Source organism: Prionailurus viverrinus, chromosome B2 (assembly GCF_022837055.1).
Source record: "Prionailurus viverrinus isolate Anna chromosome B2, UM_Priviv_1.0, whole genome shotgun sequence".
In the NCBI taxonomy this organism is placed as follows: Eukaryota; Metazoa; Chordata; class Mammalia; order Carnivora; family Felidae; genus Prionailurus; species Prionailurus viverrinus.
The window spans coordinates 67981582-67999722 of NC_062565.1; the positions used below are offsets into that span (position 1 = coordinate 67981582).

Sequence of the window (18141 nt, forward strand, 5' to 3'; positions counted from 1 at the left end):
GATGAGCTGGAATTTAACCCTACCTCTGCCTAACTCCAACCTACAGCCCACGGGTCCTTGCATTACACTGTTTTTGCTCAGATCCTAATATGTGTGATCCTACTGTGGTTGGGTGAACAAGTACTATCTACATATGCAGGACACTTAGGGAAGTAAAAAGGATAAAACAAAAATACATGCTGAAGAAACATACTGTAGCACTTTCTCCTGTTACTAAACAAAAATGAATTTTTAGTAAAACATTTAAAAACTATGCTATTGATACTATTCTTATTAGTATTATTAACATCAAAGTGAGCACTGTACAATTAAAAGACAAACGGATTTTGCTTTTAGAAGTAACATCGTAAATTATACCATAAAATAGGTATTTTTGTTCCTATTCCATTAATTGAAATAAAATTACTCTGAAAGACCCATTAAATCACATGCACACATTTAAAGTATTTAATAAAATTAGAAAAAAAAATGGCATAACCTAACAGAACAGAAGGAATCATGAGAAGATACCAGTTCTTGCCCTTCCAAACAGATAACTATACCCTTCGATATACAAGAGGATGGGCAGATTTTAATACAGGGCATCTCTACAAAGCATTTACATTCCAGTATCAACCTATCTTCACCACTACAGATAGATGAAGATACTATGATACGGCTCCGACAGTCAAGATGCTTTCCCAAGTTTCTATGTCATGTTTATAACAGTAAAATGTTCAGTAGATAGTGTACAACTAATTCTCTGCGTATAGCCCTTGACTCTTTTCCAAATTTAAATTCGGGGGGGGGGGTACTAGAGCGATGTATTTCACAGCGATTAAGCGTAGCTTAAAAGCAAACCAGAATTGAAGATTCTGGTTACCTTTAACCTATATCATGCCTTACAAGTAAGAGCATTTATTAGCCCCAAATGAAAACTTCTGTGCGCACTTCGGTTACGTGTCCGAATAAGTGACCTGATAACACGACAACTTTACATAAAAATCATCAATACCTCTATGACTCTGGCTCCTTTCCTAACAATGGCCAACGTGTTAATCTCTGTAATCCCTACACGAGTAATGACTCTGACCACATCAGTTCTTCCGGAGTTACATCCAGATCTAACTTCTCCCCCCCCCCCCTTTTTTTAAACCTCCGTTGGAGGCGAAAACCCCGACCGAACCACACAAACCGCGCACTGAAGGGGCGGGCGTTCTTCACCTGACCCACTCCCTGCATTAAACATCCATTCCGTCCGTAACCCTGTAAATCGCAAGAGGAAACTCGGACAAAACTGCAAATATAGAAAGCAACACAGAAAGAAAAAGAAGAAACAGAAGAGAGGGAAGACGCAGGGGAGGGCGGAGCCCGCCTGTCAACCTCCAGGGAGCTGAGGTTGGAGTGGAGCGGACCGGGAGGACCCCGCTCCAGAGCAGCGCCAACTCCCACCGCCGCTCCCTCCCCTCACCTCGATCTCGCGGATGTTGTTGGAGGTGACGAAGATGCCGATGCCAATGGGGATGAAGATGAGGCCGATGATGAAGAAGGTAGGTAGCACCGTGCCAGCCGTAAGAATGGGCTGCCAAGCCGGCAACCGTTGCTGTTTGAAGGCCGTGTTATCCGGCCTCCGGTTCTTAGCGGTGCCCCCAGGAGCACACGGGGGCCCACCATCCACTTCATCCTTCGCGTTATAGTTCATCGCCATCGACCCCCACGGCGCGGCTCCGCGAAGCGCAGGTGGACCACCCAGGGGACCCGCCTGCTGACCCTGACAGAAGATGCGCAGGCGCCGCCGCCGCCGCCACCTCCTCTGTAAAGGCGGAAGAGGCGGGACACCCTTCCGCAGACTGCCGCCGACCGGAAGCGGGAGTCGGCTGGGGACGCCAGAGGGAGGGAGAGAGGAAGGAGGGAGAAGACTGAGGGACAAGGGGAGGGGAAAGGGGAGGAGGGTAGAAGGGGGAGGGAAGAGGCGGACGCACCCTGATCATCTGCCCTGTGACGACAAAGTGAGGACCTCAATCCCCCAGAGCGTGGACCTACGTTGCGCCTGCGCCGCCCTGGGAGCGAAGAGGTCTCGACGCTTACGCCGTACGCTTGTTTTAGCTCCTCGCGCCGAAGCTTCTGCTCTCACTCACCTGACTGTTGCTGTGGTTATCATGGCGAGGGCCGTTTTGGGACGCAAGTCCAGCCCACTGGGCCCAAATCACCTTCCTCAGCCCTGGAGCTGCTGAAGTCTTTCTGGTGGCTTTGGCGCCAAACAGGTTTTTGTCTTGTCTCGAAGCCCTCTGAGGGGTATCGGAGCATTTGTAAGACCACACCAAGCCTGGTGGGATTGGCAGTATTTGCTTAGGTTATAAAACCGCGACGTTCTCTTAAATATATAGACCTCTACTCAAGGCGCAAACGTAAACGTTAAAGTGAGATGCGTGATGAGTGACCCTATTGTACTGTAAGAATAAATCCTACCAGATGGTGAACCCTATTAGCTTACCTCTAAGCTATTTTCTCCTCCATTAATGGTCTTTATGTTAACTTTTACCTTATTTTCTGTGTCTGCGTTTCTCCTTTGCACTTTAAGAAGTCTCTTGTAATAAGCTGTAGCTTTTTATTTTACTATTGATAATAAAAAACCTCAACGAATTATGGCAACACTATAAAATGAGATACTATGTAGACACCTTAAAACTGCTGAGTACTTAATGACCCGCGGAAATAGTCCTGATATAAAAAATAACTAAATTACACCTAAATAGTATAAAGCCCAACTAGAAAGTAAATAGTGGTAATATCCATTGACTGGATGGAGGATACTTTTTCGCTGTTTTTTGCACTTTTGTATTTTCCACAATTCCTGCAATAAGTATATATTTGTAATTTGTTTGTTTGTTTGTTTGTTTGTTTGTTTATTCTGAGAGAGGAAATCCCAAGCAGGCTCCAAGCTGTCAGCGCAGAGCCCCCATGAGGGGCTCCATCCCAGGAACAGTAAGATCATGCCCTGAGCCAAAATCAAGAATCAGATGCTTACCTGACTGAGCCACCCAGGTGCCCCAATTTTTTTTTTTAATTTTATACAAGTCACATTATATTGGATGGAGTCTTTGAAACCGAAACCAGAAAGTAAATTATAGTATCTGAAAACAAATACCCAAACTTTATTATCTGTCAGGCTTTGTCTGTATTTATGCCTTTTGTAAGGTAAGCCAAGGAAAAGGAAATGAAAAGAGTGTTTGGGTCTCATAATTTAAAATTAAATACATTTTCACAATGACTACAAGTCTCAAGATGTGAGCCAATTAAGATCCGGCAGATAATTGGCTTGCTTGGTTTTGCCCTTATATGACATCCATTATCTCTCAAATTCTTAGCCCTATTGACATAGGTGGGTCTATTTTGTTTTGATCTGTGCAAGTTTACTTTTAACCTAAGGCTCAAATGGAAAACATTCATCTATCACAGTTAATGGAGAAGGCATGGAATACCTTTATTTTGCTAAGTTCTGTCAAGTTAGTAAAACTGTGTATAACAATATTAGACATACTGCAAAAAATAAAGCATGAGGCACATTTTTTTTTTCTCCCCGTTTTGGTCTATATTACCACATCCACTAAATGTCACAGTTCCTTAAGAGATTTGCTATTTCAGCATTCTGTGTAAATGGTCAGTTATTTTGCCCTAAGATTTTTGTTGTTCTGTTACGGAACCTGGTCTGGATCACCCCACGGAAGAACCAAGCTACACTTGGATATCTTGGAAGGCAGGAGCTTTATTTTACACCGGTGGGCTCAGAGATCATTATTCAGAGGTCTGGGTCCAGAGCATCAACAGAGGGGACAGTTGATAGTCTGTTACTTCCACATTCTTTATTAGTAGTAATGCTTTGGCGCCAGTCACGAGCAGGGTGGGAAGAAAAACCCAGAATTTGAGTCTTCAGGCAGGGACTGCAATTCCCCTATCAGTCCTGTTGGCCATCTTATAACAGGTTTTTCCCTATCAGTTCTAGTGATCTGAATGATGGCAATATGTTTATCTGCTTTTTTTTTTTTTTTTAATTTTTTTTTCAACATTTTTATTTATTTTTGGGACAGAGAGAGACAGAGCATGAACGGGGGAGGGGCAGAGAGAGAGGGAGACACAGAATCGGAAACAGGCTCCAGGCTCTGAGCCATCAGCCCAGAGCCTGATGCTTTTTTTTTTTTTTTTAGTTGTGTTTGTCATAGTAAAGATTAACAACTTGTCTCTTTTTTTTCTTATTAGAAATTCTATTTTGACTGAAACAGTTGTAAAACTGAAAGCTTCCTGGGGCGCCTGGGTGGCTCAGTCGGTTAAGCGTCCGACTTCAGCCAGGTCACGATCTCGCGGTCCGTGAGTTCGAGCCCCGCGTCAGGCTCTGGGCTGATGGCTCAGAGCCTGGAGCCTGCTTCCGATTCTGTGTGTCTCCCTCTCTCTCTGCCCCTCCCCCGTTCATGCTCTGTCTCTCTCTGTCCCAAAAATAAATAAACGTTAAAAAAAAAAAAAAAAACTGAAAGCTTCCTTAGATTCCTTACATTTTCCTTTTTCAAAATCTCTTGATGATAACCTTAGAGTTCCTTCCCTCCCCTCTTCCTTCCTTCCTTTTTTAATTTAAATTCTAGTTAGTTAACATACAGTGCCATGTTGGTTTCAGGAGTAGAATTCAGTGATTCATCACTTACATACAACACCCAGTGCTCATCACAACAAATGCCCTCCTTAGTACCCATCACCCATCTAGCCCATCTCCCACCCACCTCCCTCTGTCAATGCATAGTTTGTTCTCTATCATTAAGAGTCTCTTGTGGTTTGTTTCCCTCTATTCCTTTTTCCTCTCCTTCCTGTATGTTCATCTGTTTTGTTAAATTCTACATGAGTGAAATCATATGGTATTTGTCTTTCTCTGATTGACTTCGCTCAGCATAATACATTCTAGCTCTATCCACATCATGGCAAATGGCAAGATTGCATTTTTTGGATGGCTGAATAATATTCCACTGTGTGTGTGTGTGTGTGTATATACACACACACACACATACAAACCAACATCATCTTTATCCACTCATCAGTTGATGGACATTTAGGCTGTCTCCATCATTTGCTGATTCCTAGTAAAAGAATTTATGTGGCTAAATGATTTTGATTAATGCCAACTACCAGATCATTGTAATAAGTATGCAATGATTGCATAAGCCCAAATATAAAAGTAAATCCAAAACAATAAAGCAGTCAAACCCCATGATCTGAAAAGATGTATGTAAATAGCCTTTGGCAGGGTAGTTTTATAATATTTTTTTTTTAGCTCAATTACTCTGTTCAAGTTACTGAACTAGTTAACCAGAAACATTAAGGTAAAAAATATTGAATAATTATTGAGTAATTTAAAGAATTAAGAAGAGGAAACTGAAACTGGGCTTTTACTGTTTAGCCAAAGTGCCAGATTTGCTCATTAGACTCTTTTGAGTATTTGAGTCTGCTTTAGCTCTCTAGCTTCTAGCCATATTTAAGCCATTTCATTCCCATGTGTAGTATAACAATGTTCCAAGACCTCAAGTTAAAGAGACCTAAGAAATGTGCTATAATTTTTACCAGCATGAATTTAAGAGAAAGTTCTTAGAGACTGGAAGTGGTTTGAATTGTTTTTAGTGACTGTGTAGTATTTTTGCTTGTTTATTTTTGAAGCAAAAAAAATTTTTTTCTATTCAGTTAATGGCAGCTTACTTTAGAGAACTTTGGTGGGACTAAATATTCATTCGTAATTGATAAGATTTTTAGGAAAAAGATCATATAGAATTTGTAAAATAAATTTGTTATATTTATTGTATCAGAAATTGATTCCAACTGACATTGAAAATTACTACTTTTAAAGTTGACTTCTTCCTGCCTTTTTTGTTGTGTATTTATTAAACCTTTTCAGTTAGGCATTTAAGAAAATTCTTTTGTTTTCACACTGAGAGATCTGGTTAGCCTGAGGTCATTGTGCTGAAAGCTTTTGCAAGTTCATGAATAATAATCATAGTAGTCAGAAACACAGTCAAACAAAATATTTTAATGGTTAGTCTCATTAGAAGAACGAGTAGACAGCCTAAGAACTTTGTTTAGGGAAGGAAATAAGGTTTCATTTGTCATAATTCCACACTTTATTTAAATGAAAAAATATAACCCTAGTAAGATTTCAGACTTTATGACTTCCACTGTATAGACTCTCTCAGTTGATTACAGCCCATGGGATATATTTTCCAATAGGTGCCATCAATTATAGATAAGGTCTTTCCTTCAAATATGACATTACCATCTCTCAGTTGATGGCCAACTGACAGATGTTACATGTATAATAGTGAAATTAGTTTTTAAAGGAGACAGTCAAAAGAAGGAAGAGACTTATTACTCCATGAGAATAGAGAGATACGGGGGAAATGTTTAACCTCTTGGGCTGCCTGGGTGGTTCAGTCGCCCTGGAGCCTGCTTCGAATTTTGTCTCTCCCTCTCTCTCTGCCCCTCCCCCACTGGTGCTCTGTCTCTCTCTCAAAAATAAATAAAAAAACCTCTTACAAATCATGTTTGGACTATTTTTAGACATACCTATATTTTTCTGTTTTTACAGGTTTCAAATTATGGGAAGTCTGAGGGGAGGGAGAATTAGCAGGCATTTCATTATTATTTGTTTTTTTAAACACTTGGGTCATGTCTTTAAAATAGCTGTAACATATTTTTGAAGGATGACTTTCACAAAACTAACTTAAATGTGGAAGTCAACTTCTATCGAGACTGAGAAGTGAAACAATTTTTTTTTGTCAATGGAACTAAATATTTATGACAACAAATAGCCAAGACCTCCTAGGACCTCCCTCTGACCAGTGCGTGGTGAGGGACAAGGTAGGGGTTCAACAGACTGTTCACAACATTTTTTATTTTCACTGAATCTTCTGAGAAGAATCTGTACTCACTGTCTTCAATTCCTAACCCGTCCAACCTATTGCTCCCCCACTTCAGACCCCACTTCTGCTGAAGCAGCCTTGCTAACTAATTCCTACTCATCCTTCAGGATGCAAGACAGTAGCCAATTTGAGGAGTCTTTCTTTGTCCCTCAGGCTAAGCTAAGAGTTTCTGAGTTCAAGGCAACTTGTACATACCTCTATTCTTGCACTTAACTGTAGTACAGAAAAATATGTTTTTGTCTGTCTTTGCTATTAGATTATAAGCTGCTCAAGGTCAGAGACTTTTTATTTGTCTCAATATTTACAGCACCTGGAAAAATGCCAAGGTCTTAAAGGTATTCAGTAAATCCTATTGAACTAACCTGACCTACGCTCAACTCACATTTTAGTGGAAGAGACATCTTGGCAACAAACAACTGAAAAATACAGAGGTCAGTGCCATATAAGATGTATGCACAAGGAGTTACAGGAGATGCCATACCTCATCCTCTTTGTGATGTCAAAAGTTAAACTGTGAGGAAGTGGGTCCTAAGGCCTGAGTGACATTATGGCTCTCCATGCAGGAAAGAATAGGATCAAAAATAAAAGAACATAGAGAAAGTTGAACCTTATACTACACTCATTATTAATGATTTGCAGGACTCCATACCCTAGCTGATCATGTGCTTTTTCTCAGGGGCTTAGGTTGTTTCCCTGGAAACCAAGATTTCTGGTACCCTCCATTTTGGGGAAATACTCTGTTAGCTTATGTAGTCCATTTGTCCCACTTAATCTACTTGCAACGACGCTCCATGTGGGAACGAATGCTTGGCCTCTTTGTGAATTGAAAATGACTGAACACACTTTTCTTGTTAAAATGGCATAGGCCATATGGTAGTCTGATAAGATGAAAGCCCTTTGTCTTTACAGAGAGCCTATCTTCCCTTAAGATCAGTGATGGAGAGTCTTGTTTAATACTCTGCATCTAAACTCTGCATGTAAAACCTTCAGTGGGCACAGAGGTTTCTACAAGGGAAGGATCAGCAGGCAGAATAATTTGGTAAGGAAGATCTGGCACAGAATACTTTGGCTAAGGTACTACTCCTAGAGGAGCAACCCTTTGGAGTTAAGTAAGTAATTGGGTGCCTACAAAACACCCTGCCACTTTGACTAAATATATCCTGCTGTCAAAGAGGAGAAAGAAATGTGTCCTAGGAGCCAGAAACCAAAAATGAGAATGGTGATGGCCATGGAAAAGGTCTGTGAAGATTGGGGAAAAGGAGATAGAGCATCTGGAAGAAAAGTGGGAAAAGGCCTCTCCCTAGAAGGAATTATATTGCCCTTTGCAAACATTTATCCAGTATCTTAGATTCACTATGAGGAATATGCAAGTTCTGTCTTTAAGAAGCTTACAGGCCAACTGGAGAATAACTTTGTACACCAATACCAGTCAATACAAGGCAATATAAGAATGGGAAAATGGACTACAGAAGAGAAAGGAAAAAAAATATTTTCTTCTTAGAGATGCTTATCTCTGAAAGAAGTGCTGAAGATAATTCCAGGGGAAATTAAAGAAGGACTGATTATCTTAAAAAAAAAAAAAAAAGTTATCTGGGAACTCCAGGGAACTGGGACCCAACCATTAGCTGTGGATCAGGTAGCTATCCCTGGAACTGTGCAGTCAGTGAGGGTTGATCTCAAAGGGAATTGAGGGGAGGTCTCAAAGCTTGACATCTTTTATAGGTTCCGTGGGATACTGTTAAATACAAATTTCAAAAGTAAATTTTAATGGTATGCAAAAAAAAAGAAAACAGGTATGATGCAATGTACCCTATTTCCAACATGCATGGAGCCCAGGGAACTTGTTCCAGTTTCTGTGTACAGGAGAATAGGCTGGTGCTCATTAAAAGTGACTTTAGTGGCACCTGGGTGGCTCAGTCGGTTGAGCTTCTGACTTTGGCTCAGGTCACAATCTCACTCAAGGTTAATGAGTTAAAGCCCCATGTTGGGCTCCCTGCTGTTAGCACGGAGCCCAATTTGGATCCTATGTCTCCCTCCTTCTACCCCTCCCCTGCTCTTGCTTTCTCTCTCTCAAAAATAAACAGTTAAAAACAAAAAAGTAACTCTAGCCCAGGGCTCAAGGGGAACAAATTTATTTAAGCAAATATGGTAGAAAGCTTGAGACCTTCCTTCTCCTGGGAAGTCACGAAATAAACAGATGATGACTTTTGGCCAGTCCTCTTAAACTATGTGCACCAAAGGGCTCCACTCCTCCAAAAAGGGGCCACAGAGCTGCTTTTTGGGTAAGACCCCTAACATCTGCAACTTTCCTGTAGAAAGCATCTTTGTTTAGACATCATCCTTGCCTGCTTTTTTGATCTTTAAATAATAAACAGGAGAAAACCATTCCTTTGTTCCAAATAAGGCAAAGATAAGTAGAGATTGGCTACGGACCACCATTTCTGACACAATAAAAGGGGCTGGAGAATAGCCCCACTGTCCTCCTGGCCCACCTTGCTGAAAGCATTACCCAACTGCCTCTCTGGAAGAGGGGCTATGGATTGCTGGCAAAACCTCAGGAGCATTTGCTCTACTGAGCAATCTACCTTCAGATTGACAGCAGAAAGTAGTAGAGGAAAATCTGAATACTGACTGGCATTGCATTTGATGAGGATAAAGGGCTGAGGGAAACCCTATAACCAGTTCCATCTCTTGGTGTCTTGCAGTTTTCATCTTACTGAAGAATCAGACCAGGATGTAACTCAGAGGAAAAGTATCTCATTTTGGCAGATCTGCTGTACCACTTCTGCTTATTCACAGTGAAAAACATCATATTTTTAAGAAAACATGAAATGCAGAAGTGAAAACTATCTTAAAGCAAATAATTTTAAATAAAAATAAGGTGAAGTTTGAATCCTCGTTTTAAATGATTTTAATTTTACGAATATTATGTTCCAACTCAGAATATTGCACAATGTTTTTATATCACAATTGTTCTTTTTCTCACTCTCTAGTGAGACTTGGATAAACATGGTTGACTTTGGAAATAACACAAAGAGAACACCTTAGTTGGCTAAATAATTTCAATAATCTTTGAAGAACTGAAAGCAAGATATTACATTCATATAAAAGACAAGTAGATACCCATAAATTCACTTGGCTGTAGTGAAAAATAACAAACTTCTCATGTACCTAATAAAACTTAAAGGAGACAAAATTGATAATGCTGTGAAAATATAATGTAACACCAAAATTTTTCAATGCACTTTTTTGCTTTCGTAAATCCATTAATTAAACTGCAAGACTTGTAAGAATATCTGATCACAATGTAAGCCTCTTATAATGGAGAGGCTGACATCTGATGTTTTTTAAACAAAATCTAAATAAATACAATCTGCACTGGTAAAAATAACAAAATCTGTGAATGGTAAGGCAAAATTACCTAAACGATATAAATGAAAAAACAACACCAAAAAATAAACGTATTATGTGATGGCACCTATAAACATTTCTATTCAAATTTATTAATCTATAACATTTTCCCTATGTATCATATGTTTCCCTATGTTATCATATAGTTATGGAGTAAATGTTGACAATGTAAGACAATAAAATATTAGTGGTCACTAAACAAAGTTAATTCCAGGAAAATTTCCTAATTTTTATGAATTTATTACAATAATTTTTATTATTTTCCTCTTTGCCTTCTAATTAGTATTGTTAGCAGGAGCTTAGCACTGGAGTCCAAGGGGGGTTGTATGCCTCAGGTGCCAGTTGTGGGATTTTTTTAACTTCCATTTTGCATTGTTGTTATTTTAGAATTGTTCCTCATCAGATTCATAACACACCCAAGTTTTGCTGTTTTTTATTCACTTCCAGGAAAATTCAACCACAGCAAAAAGAGAAAGAACAAAATATTGTCTGAAATTGTCAAAATATTGACAAAATATTGTCTGATATTATCAAAATATTGTCTGTCATTTTGTCTGATCCAACATTTACTCTTGCTCTACCACTGGTTTTTAGAACCTGTGAATTATTTCAATAGTGCTAGTGTCTTTTTTAATGCTTAAGCTAGGTATTCCACATCATGAATTTTTTTCTTTATGGTTGTCCTAAGAGACAATTAATTCTTCACATTTTGTGAAAATTCTAGGCATCTATCATCTGGAAAATTTATCCACTGTCTGCAGAAGATACCTCAAAAAATCTCTACAGAAGATACCTCAAAAAATGCTCTTATCAAAAAAAAAAAGGGTAAAATAATGGGTAGTTCAATTGTTGTACTTTAACCTGGAATCATTTCAGAAAATACAATTCTTCCATTCAAAACTGATTATCTTTCATATTGATGATTGGAGATTTACTTACAATGAAAGATATAGAAATTATGTGAGTCTAGGATGGTTCCAGGGTTGCACGTGGAGGCAATTTTTTTCAACTGGATGTGGATATTGGGATAAGACTATTTATGATCTTATTTGTTTATTCATTAGATAAGGATACAACTAGTTGGTGTTTTCACTTTTCTGTTAATTTTTAATATTTTTTTATTTCAGAACAATTTTTTTTTATTAATTTTTATTAGTTTTACTCATCTGTCACTCAGATTCCATTTAGGTTTGCATAGAGGACTTAATCACAGCATGAGCAGAAAAGGTCTCAGCATCCGTCTAAGTGACTCTGATCACACCACCATACTTTGCATCGCAAGTACCAAATTTTATTATAAAGTCAAGAGAAATTAAAACTTCAGATCCAAGTGAATTACTTGTAATATTTTAAATTCCAGAGGTAAAGTCTCATTCTCTAGCCTTTTCACTGTTAGCTTAATAAAATTCCCACAAGTTGAGAAAAAGTTATTGCTTCAAATGCTAATTTGTGATACATCAGAATATTTTGCCATCAGAAGTATAACCATGGGCAAATAGGTAACTTAACTGTGTGTCAAAAAAAGATAACAATACAAGATAAAACCCTTTTCTAATTGAAAATGCCTTTACAGTTCAGAAACATTTTCAGAAAACAAAATTCCTAGGAACAGTTTTTAAAATCTTCACACATACACACTCTAGTTTGCTTAATCGTTAATCAAAAGCTCTGAAGGATATGTGATACTTTCACAATCATTCAAGCTAGGACAAGCCTACCATAGCATTTCTTTTACTTACAAAAATCAAACTAATTTTACATAAAATATAATTTAATTTATAATATCTACAAATATGATTGCTAATTCCACAAAGTATACCTTAAAACCTTCCAAAGGTACCTAGGGGGAAGAAGTCAAATTAATTTTTCTATTCCAGGGACTCATTGTGGACTCACCTCTATGGGCTTATAACCTGGATACAACCTGTCAACCAGAGAAATGAGCCAACAGTGTTGTTTGCATGGTTTTTAGGTATTCATGTGACACTGGGAAGCATTCTTTCTTTAATCTCAGTAGAGTTACATGATATATGATTTCTACATTCAGAAACTAGTATGTCAATTATTCATTTACCTTTAAAGTTATATTTTTAAACACCTTATTGAAAACATATCCACGTTAGCAAAGTCTTTTTTTAAAAACCTGTGTTATTAGGGTGTCAAGTAGACTTTAGATGCACATTTTTCCATAAACCTAAATTCGACAGCAGCTCTGACACTGAGATTTGAGTAAAGCACATTGTGCTTTTATCTTTAAAGAATATATTCTGCAACCTATATGCAGTTATGAAAAAATATCTAAATCCTACCTATCGAGAAAAAAAAATGTTATCTATCATGAGATTTCTCTTACCACTTTTTTAAAAGATGCAGATATTACCTAGGTCATTTTTTATTTTTCGGGCTTTCATTTGGGCAGACTGTGAGAAATATCTTGATATCACAGTCCTTAATATAAGTCTTGTATATATAAGCAAATAATGAAAACAGAAATATAATTGAACTGTCAGTCAAAGCAATTCCCATAACGCTTACTGGTTAAACTTACATATCTCCTTTTATTAATTTGTTCCGTATGAAATTCAATTCATCCAGGGGTTTTGGCACAGAACACTAGAAAGAGCAACTTTTAAAACTGGCTCTAGGTATTTAAAATTAAACTCTTAAATCAGCGTTATTACTGTGGAGCCATGATCAGACACAGTATTGTACAGCAATAATAAAATCTCTTCTAGAATCTCCTGCTTCTATTTTATGTTTTGAATTTACCCCAGGAAATATATAGAGTGTTGTACTTTCTTTTCCTTCAGAAAAATAACAAATTGATAAAGGAAAATACTTATAGGTTTCCATTTTGAATGCACCAGTACCAATACTTTGAATAACTGACAGTGTATTCTACAGGTATATGTGCCATAGACTACGAAAAAGGAAACACTTTAGGAAAAAAATCACATTACAGAGTATATTATAAAAATAAATTACATAGCATGTGCCCATGGACCTGAAAGCTTTACAAAAGGCAGAGAAATTTATTTTGACACAAAGAGTGAATTGCTCTTGCTACCTATTTTCATATTATCAGCAATGCCATTTTCAGCTTTTACATTATATCTTCAAAAAAAAAAAATCACTGGAAGTAGAAAATTATTCCCAGTAGTGATCAGTAGCACAGAGGACCTTAGTGATGATGAAGGGCTGTAGAAATACTATTCATTCAACAGGGATTCAGAGGAAGTACACACACCCAGTATGTGCTTGGTTTACCATTTCATCTGGAGTTCATTCGTAACTGGTGAATGACGATGCTTTCTATAAAGAGAAGAAAGACAGTATTTTCAATTAAACTGAAAACTCAGTAGTTTATGTGGAATCAATACTACATTATCTCACTTAAAGACTAGATGTTAAACAACAAAACAAACAAAAACAGATACATGAGCCCAATAGCTTCTCCTGCAGTTCTTTACTAGTCTTGGGTAATTTCTTTATATTGACATATATGCTTTACCTCCAAAATTCTCAAAGCCATTTAGAAACTATGTCTAATATTCTAATAATATTAGGTTGATTTTACCCCCAGGAAAGAACTGAACACAAAGATATTAATTACTGCATATAAGCCCCATGCTGGGAAGCTAGACTATTTTCCAGAAATAACTATACTCCTCTAGCCATACGTTTTCTTCTTCTTTTTTTTTTGTAATGTTTACTTATTTTTGAGAGGAAAAGAGACAGAGTGTGAGTGGGGGAGGGGCAGAGAGAGAGAGGGAAACACAGAATCTGAAGCAGTCTCCAGACTCTGAGCTGTAAGGACAGAACCCTACACGGGACTCGAACTCATGAACTGCAAGATCATGAGCTAAAGTTGGACTCTCCACGAACTGAGCCACCCAGGCACCCCCATACTCTTTCTAATCTGAGCAATATTCACATATTTTTTACTTCTTTTTTTATGTGTGTGGATTTGAGTTTTAATAAGGAAATAGTCATTATCTACTCCTAAGAAGTCACTAAACACAGACAACTCACATTTGTCTTGGACTAGTTCTTTTTGCAAAGTTATGTATATGCTTTTAAATCTAGATTCATTCTTATAAGGGTAAAAAAAAAATAGCTTGAGATAGTACCAGCCATGTTATGGATGTGTGAGCCAAAGTCAGACGCTCAACCAACTGAGCCACCCAGGTGCCCCCAACGATTGCTTATTAGGCACTACTATGTGTCCATCGCTGTGCTAAGCATGGAACTATATAAGTGATCAAAATGAGAGAGAGTCCTGCCATTTGCTGAGATTATAAAGAACAGAGCAAAGAAATAACTAAGCTTCAAATGGTTCCTTCACCTGAAATATGTAATACCTCCCTGTCAGCATACGGCAGTGTGGTAAAGGTAGAAACTAATGTCAGGGTTAGTCAATGACAAGGACATTTTCATCTATTATTTTCACTTTAATATCAAATAATTAATATTTACATTTTTTTACTTAAGTAGTTAACATATAAGTAAACATTAATTAAAGCACATTATATCATAGACATATAGATTTGTGCTAATTATATACAGTGGAGGATCCTTTGTAAAAAAATTTAATTTGATTTTATTAACTTGACTTCATGCTGACCACTAGATGGAGATATTCCCATTCCTTCCCTCAACCTTTTGATTTGAATTTGGGATAAAACAGATGGGAAAGCAAAGTAGAACGAAATCGATAAAAGTTTTATATATTTAATAATATTTAGCAATGAAGGCTTTGTAATGCTTTTAAGACCCACATATGATTTTTCACAATGAGAAACCCTTAAAAATCATCTCATTTTTCTCATTGGAAAATTGCTCTATCTCTAAATTTTTTCAATGCCTAAAAATATATTGAAATCTTCATCCAAAAACTAAAAACACTAGTTAAAATACTATACAGTCAAAAATCAGGATCTAAGGTTCAAATTCTATTTCTCACTCAACACTTTTTCCTTTTTAAAATTTCTGTAGAAGTTTTCAAAGAGTGAAAAGACAGATCTCAAGTCTCCCTAAAAGAATTAAAGTATCTGGCCCATTTTCCTCCCTTAAGAAAGCATGGAGAACTTAAATTTAAAAGAGTGAAATCCAGAATTGTTATTATCCTAGATGTGATTTAGAACGGGCATGTCTTTGTTTCCTCACCACAAAATGAGGGTATTAGAGATCGTCACTAAAGTCCTTTGCAGTGTAAACATTTTGTGTTACTAGAATACCTTCTCTCACCTTGAGTGTGCAAACCTCAAAATTCCTAGAGTTGCCTTAATCTTAACATTTTGCAATCCTCATCATAATAATAGCTTTGCAGAATTAGAATTTTCAGAATTCGGAATTTTCAGTAATTGGTGAAAATACATATGGCAAAAGGGTCCATACATAGAAGAAACAATGTCTTGGTTGGACCATTACATTTTATTATTACATTTAAATTAGCAAACTAACAATCCCGCATGATATATATACTAACGCTATTAATCAGTCTGCTTTCTAAAACGACTATCTTAAAAATACTTGACAATGCTAAGTAACAGTTTATTTTATTCTACTTTAATAATAAAAGAGGATATTTTATTTTTATATACATAAGCTTTATTTAAAGGAATACAATCAAGCCCAAGTTATTTTGTTTTATACACATGAAAACATAGTTCATCTTGTTTCTAGAGATAGTGAAAAAATATCTATATAATAGAAGCTCTATGAATTGAAATGTACTAAACATATTTATTAAATCTACATCTGCTTATTATCTGTTTTCCCCAAGTCTGTAAACTGACTCAGAAAATAATCACCCTGCCACTACAGCAAATTGTGAAAGATAAAAACATGTTACTTCTCTCTCTCTCTTTCTCTGTCTGCCTCTCCCATGTTCTCTCTCTCTCTCTCTCAAAATAAATAAATAAACTTTAAAAAGAAATGTTGCTTTAAGCCAGTAGATTTTGAGGTGACTCATTACACAGCAAAACTATCTGGTGCATACAGAGTCCTTGGTTGTCAGCAAAAAAAAAAAAAAAAAAAAAAATGCTTTAGGGATGATGCCATTATTTATGGTTTTTTTTTTTTTTAAAGGGCAGAGTTTCAAGTCTTTCCTTAGCTTTTTTTATGGTTCAGTACAATAAAATAATAATATAAATTTTACTGAAGTTACAAAGTCAGTGAGCAAATCTTATTCCATTTCCTGCTTGTCTTCATTTCATCTCAGAATTAGACCCAAATACAGGTCATTTGGGGCCTCTGAAGTAACCTGAGTAAAATCAGGTATAATTCTTCAATAAGGTTTCTCTTTTTACAGACAACATTTTTCTGACATTAGTAATTTGTAGAGAATATAATAGACAGGTTGAGACCAAAGGCCATAGTTAATTTCTACTTCTATCGCAAACTCAAAATAGCAAAGTACTTAAATTTAGGGCCTTCTGATGTGCCAACAGTTAATAACATCATTTCCTTTTTCCTAATTGGAAGAAGGAGAAAACTGTAAATCTTAATCAGCATACACATATGGGGACATTGGATTTTTATGTATTTTTGACATTAACAGTTTACCAAAAGCCCTTACAGACACTTTCCTCTGTATGTTTCTTTCAAGTGTTATCTTGATGTGTTCTCAGGTAACACATTAATACATTATTTGTAATTATGATATTACTGTGAAAAGATGTTTCACAACAGCATGAATTCATAACATGAACACACCAGCTATTAGATGATGTCCATGGAAAGGAAGTTCAACATATTATCAATTCCTAACTACTGGCCAGCCAAATGACTTGAGATCCAAAGTTGTATATGCAAGATGGGATTTGGGGAGAAGTTTGGGGGAGACTCTCTTGAGTGCTAGAGTGTGGCAACATGGCAAAAAATTGCAAGTTTGATTCTTCCCAGGAGAGCTCCTTGGCTGTGGAGTAGGAAAGATGTATTCCCTGGAAAGTCAATGTCTTCCTCCCAAGCAGTACATATGTTTATACTCTGCCAAACTCTCTGCAAGGGGACACTTGAGCTCTGAATTTTAAAAGTCTATTCTAGTAAATGAGACAAGATCGCTTTAATAGATAGCCTCTAAGTTCACACACTAAAGACTAAGATAGAAGTTCAATTTATAGCAGGACTTTCTCTCTGCAAAGGAGGGCTGCTTTATCCACAGGAAACTGCACACCAAATTACTACAGAAAACACTTCCTCTTGGATTTTGCTTCAGTTTGGCTGGCTTATGACCTGTTTCCCTTGTTTCATGGCTCCCTACTCCCTGTGGGCTCTGCCTAAAGGGCAATGCACAGGCTTAGGGCTGTGCTGTTCTTCCTCTCCACTAGGACCCAACACCAGCTTTAACATGCTGTCTGCAGAGTGATTTATTCACCTAAAAAATGTCCTAGACCTTTTAGATATTGTTTTCTAAAGTGCCTAGATATTGTTTTCTTTTAAGGTTCTCATTTTAATAAACTATTTCAGTATTCATTCCTGTTATTATCACATTCAGAAATTAATCAGAGTTCTGAGAAAACATCTGTTTTAAATAGGAAGTCCAATAAACTTCCTCTGTTGACTTGGACTTGTATTCCTTCTTTTCTTTTGGATTCAGCTCAGCTAATTAAAAATACTTCCGCTAATCAGTTCTGTCATTTGCTTGAGGAAACTTTTGAACCAGATGAAATACACTCCCTTGGGGTTTCTCAACCATCTAATAGTTTATTTGCTTCCTTCCAAAACATTTCCCACTCCATCATCAGCCCAAACCATCCCCTTACCTCTCCAGGTTGCAGAGTTACCAATATCAGTAAAG

General features: G+C 37.1%; 2 protein-coding genes and 1 long non-coding RNA gene across 3 annotated transcripts in view; 1 reads left to right on the plus strand and 2 right to left on the minus strand.

The window, feature by feature from the left end:
* TMEM30A (transmembrane protein 30A) overlaps positions 1-1821 on the minus strand; it is a 39038-nt gene extending 37217 nt beyond the window's left edge. The window contains exon 1 of the mRNA XM_047859024.1: positions 1451-1821. Coding sequence (XP_047714980.1) covers positions 1451-1687 — 237 coding nt within the window. The 5' untranslated portion in view covers positions 1688-1821. The remainder of the gene's footprint in view (positions 1-1450) is intronic.
* LOC125165756 (uncharacterized) lies at positions 1133-11123 on the plus strand. Its single transcript, XR_007152210.1, has 3 exons — positions 1133-1529; positions 9635-9810; positions 11065-11123. It is a non-coding gene; the product is annotated as an uncharacterized LOC125165756 (long non-coding RNA).
* Positions 9872-18141, minus strand: part of FILIP1 (filamin A interacting protein 1) — a 206541-nt gene continuing 198271 nt past the window's right edge. The window contains exon 7 of the mRNA XM_047859023.1: positions 9872-13652. Within this exon, the coding sequence (XP_047714979.1) occupies positions 13612-13652 (41 nt within the window). The 3' untranslated portion in view covers positions 9872-13611. The remainder of the gene's footprint in view (positions 13653-18141) is intronic.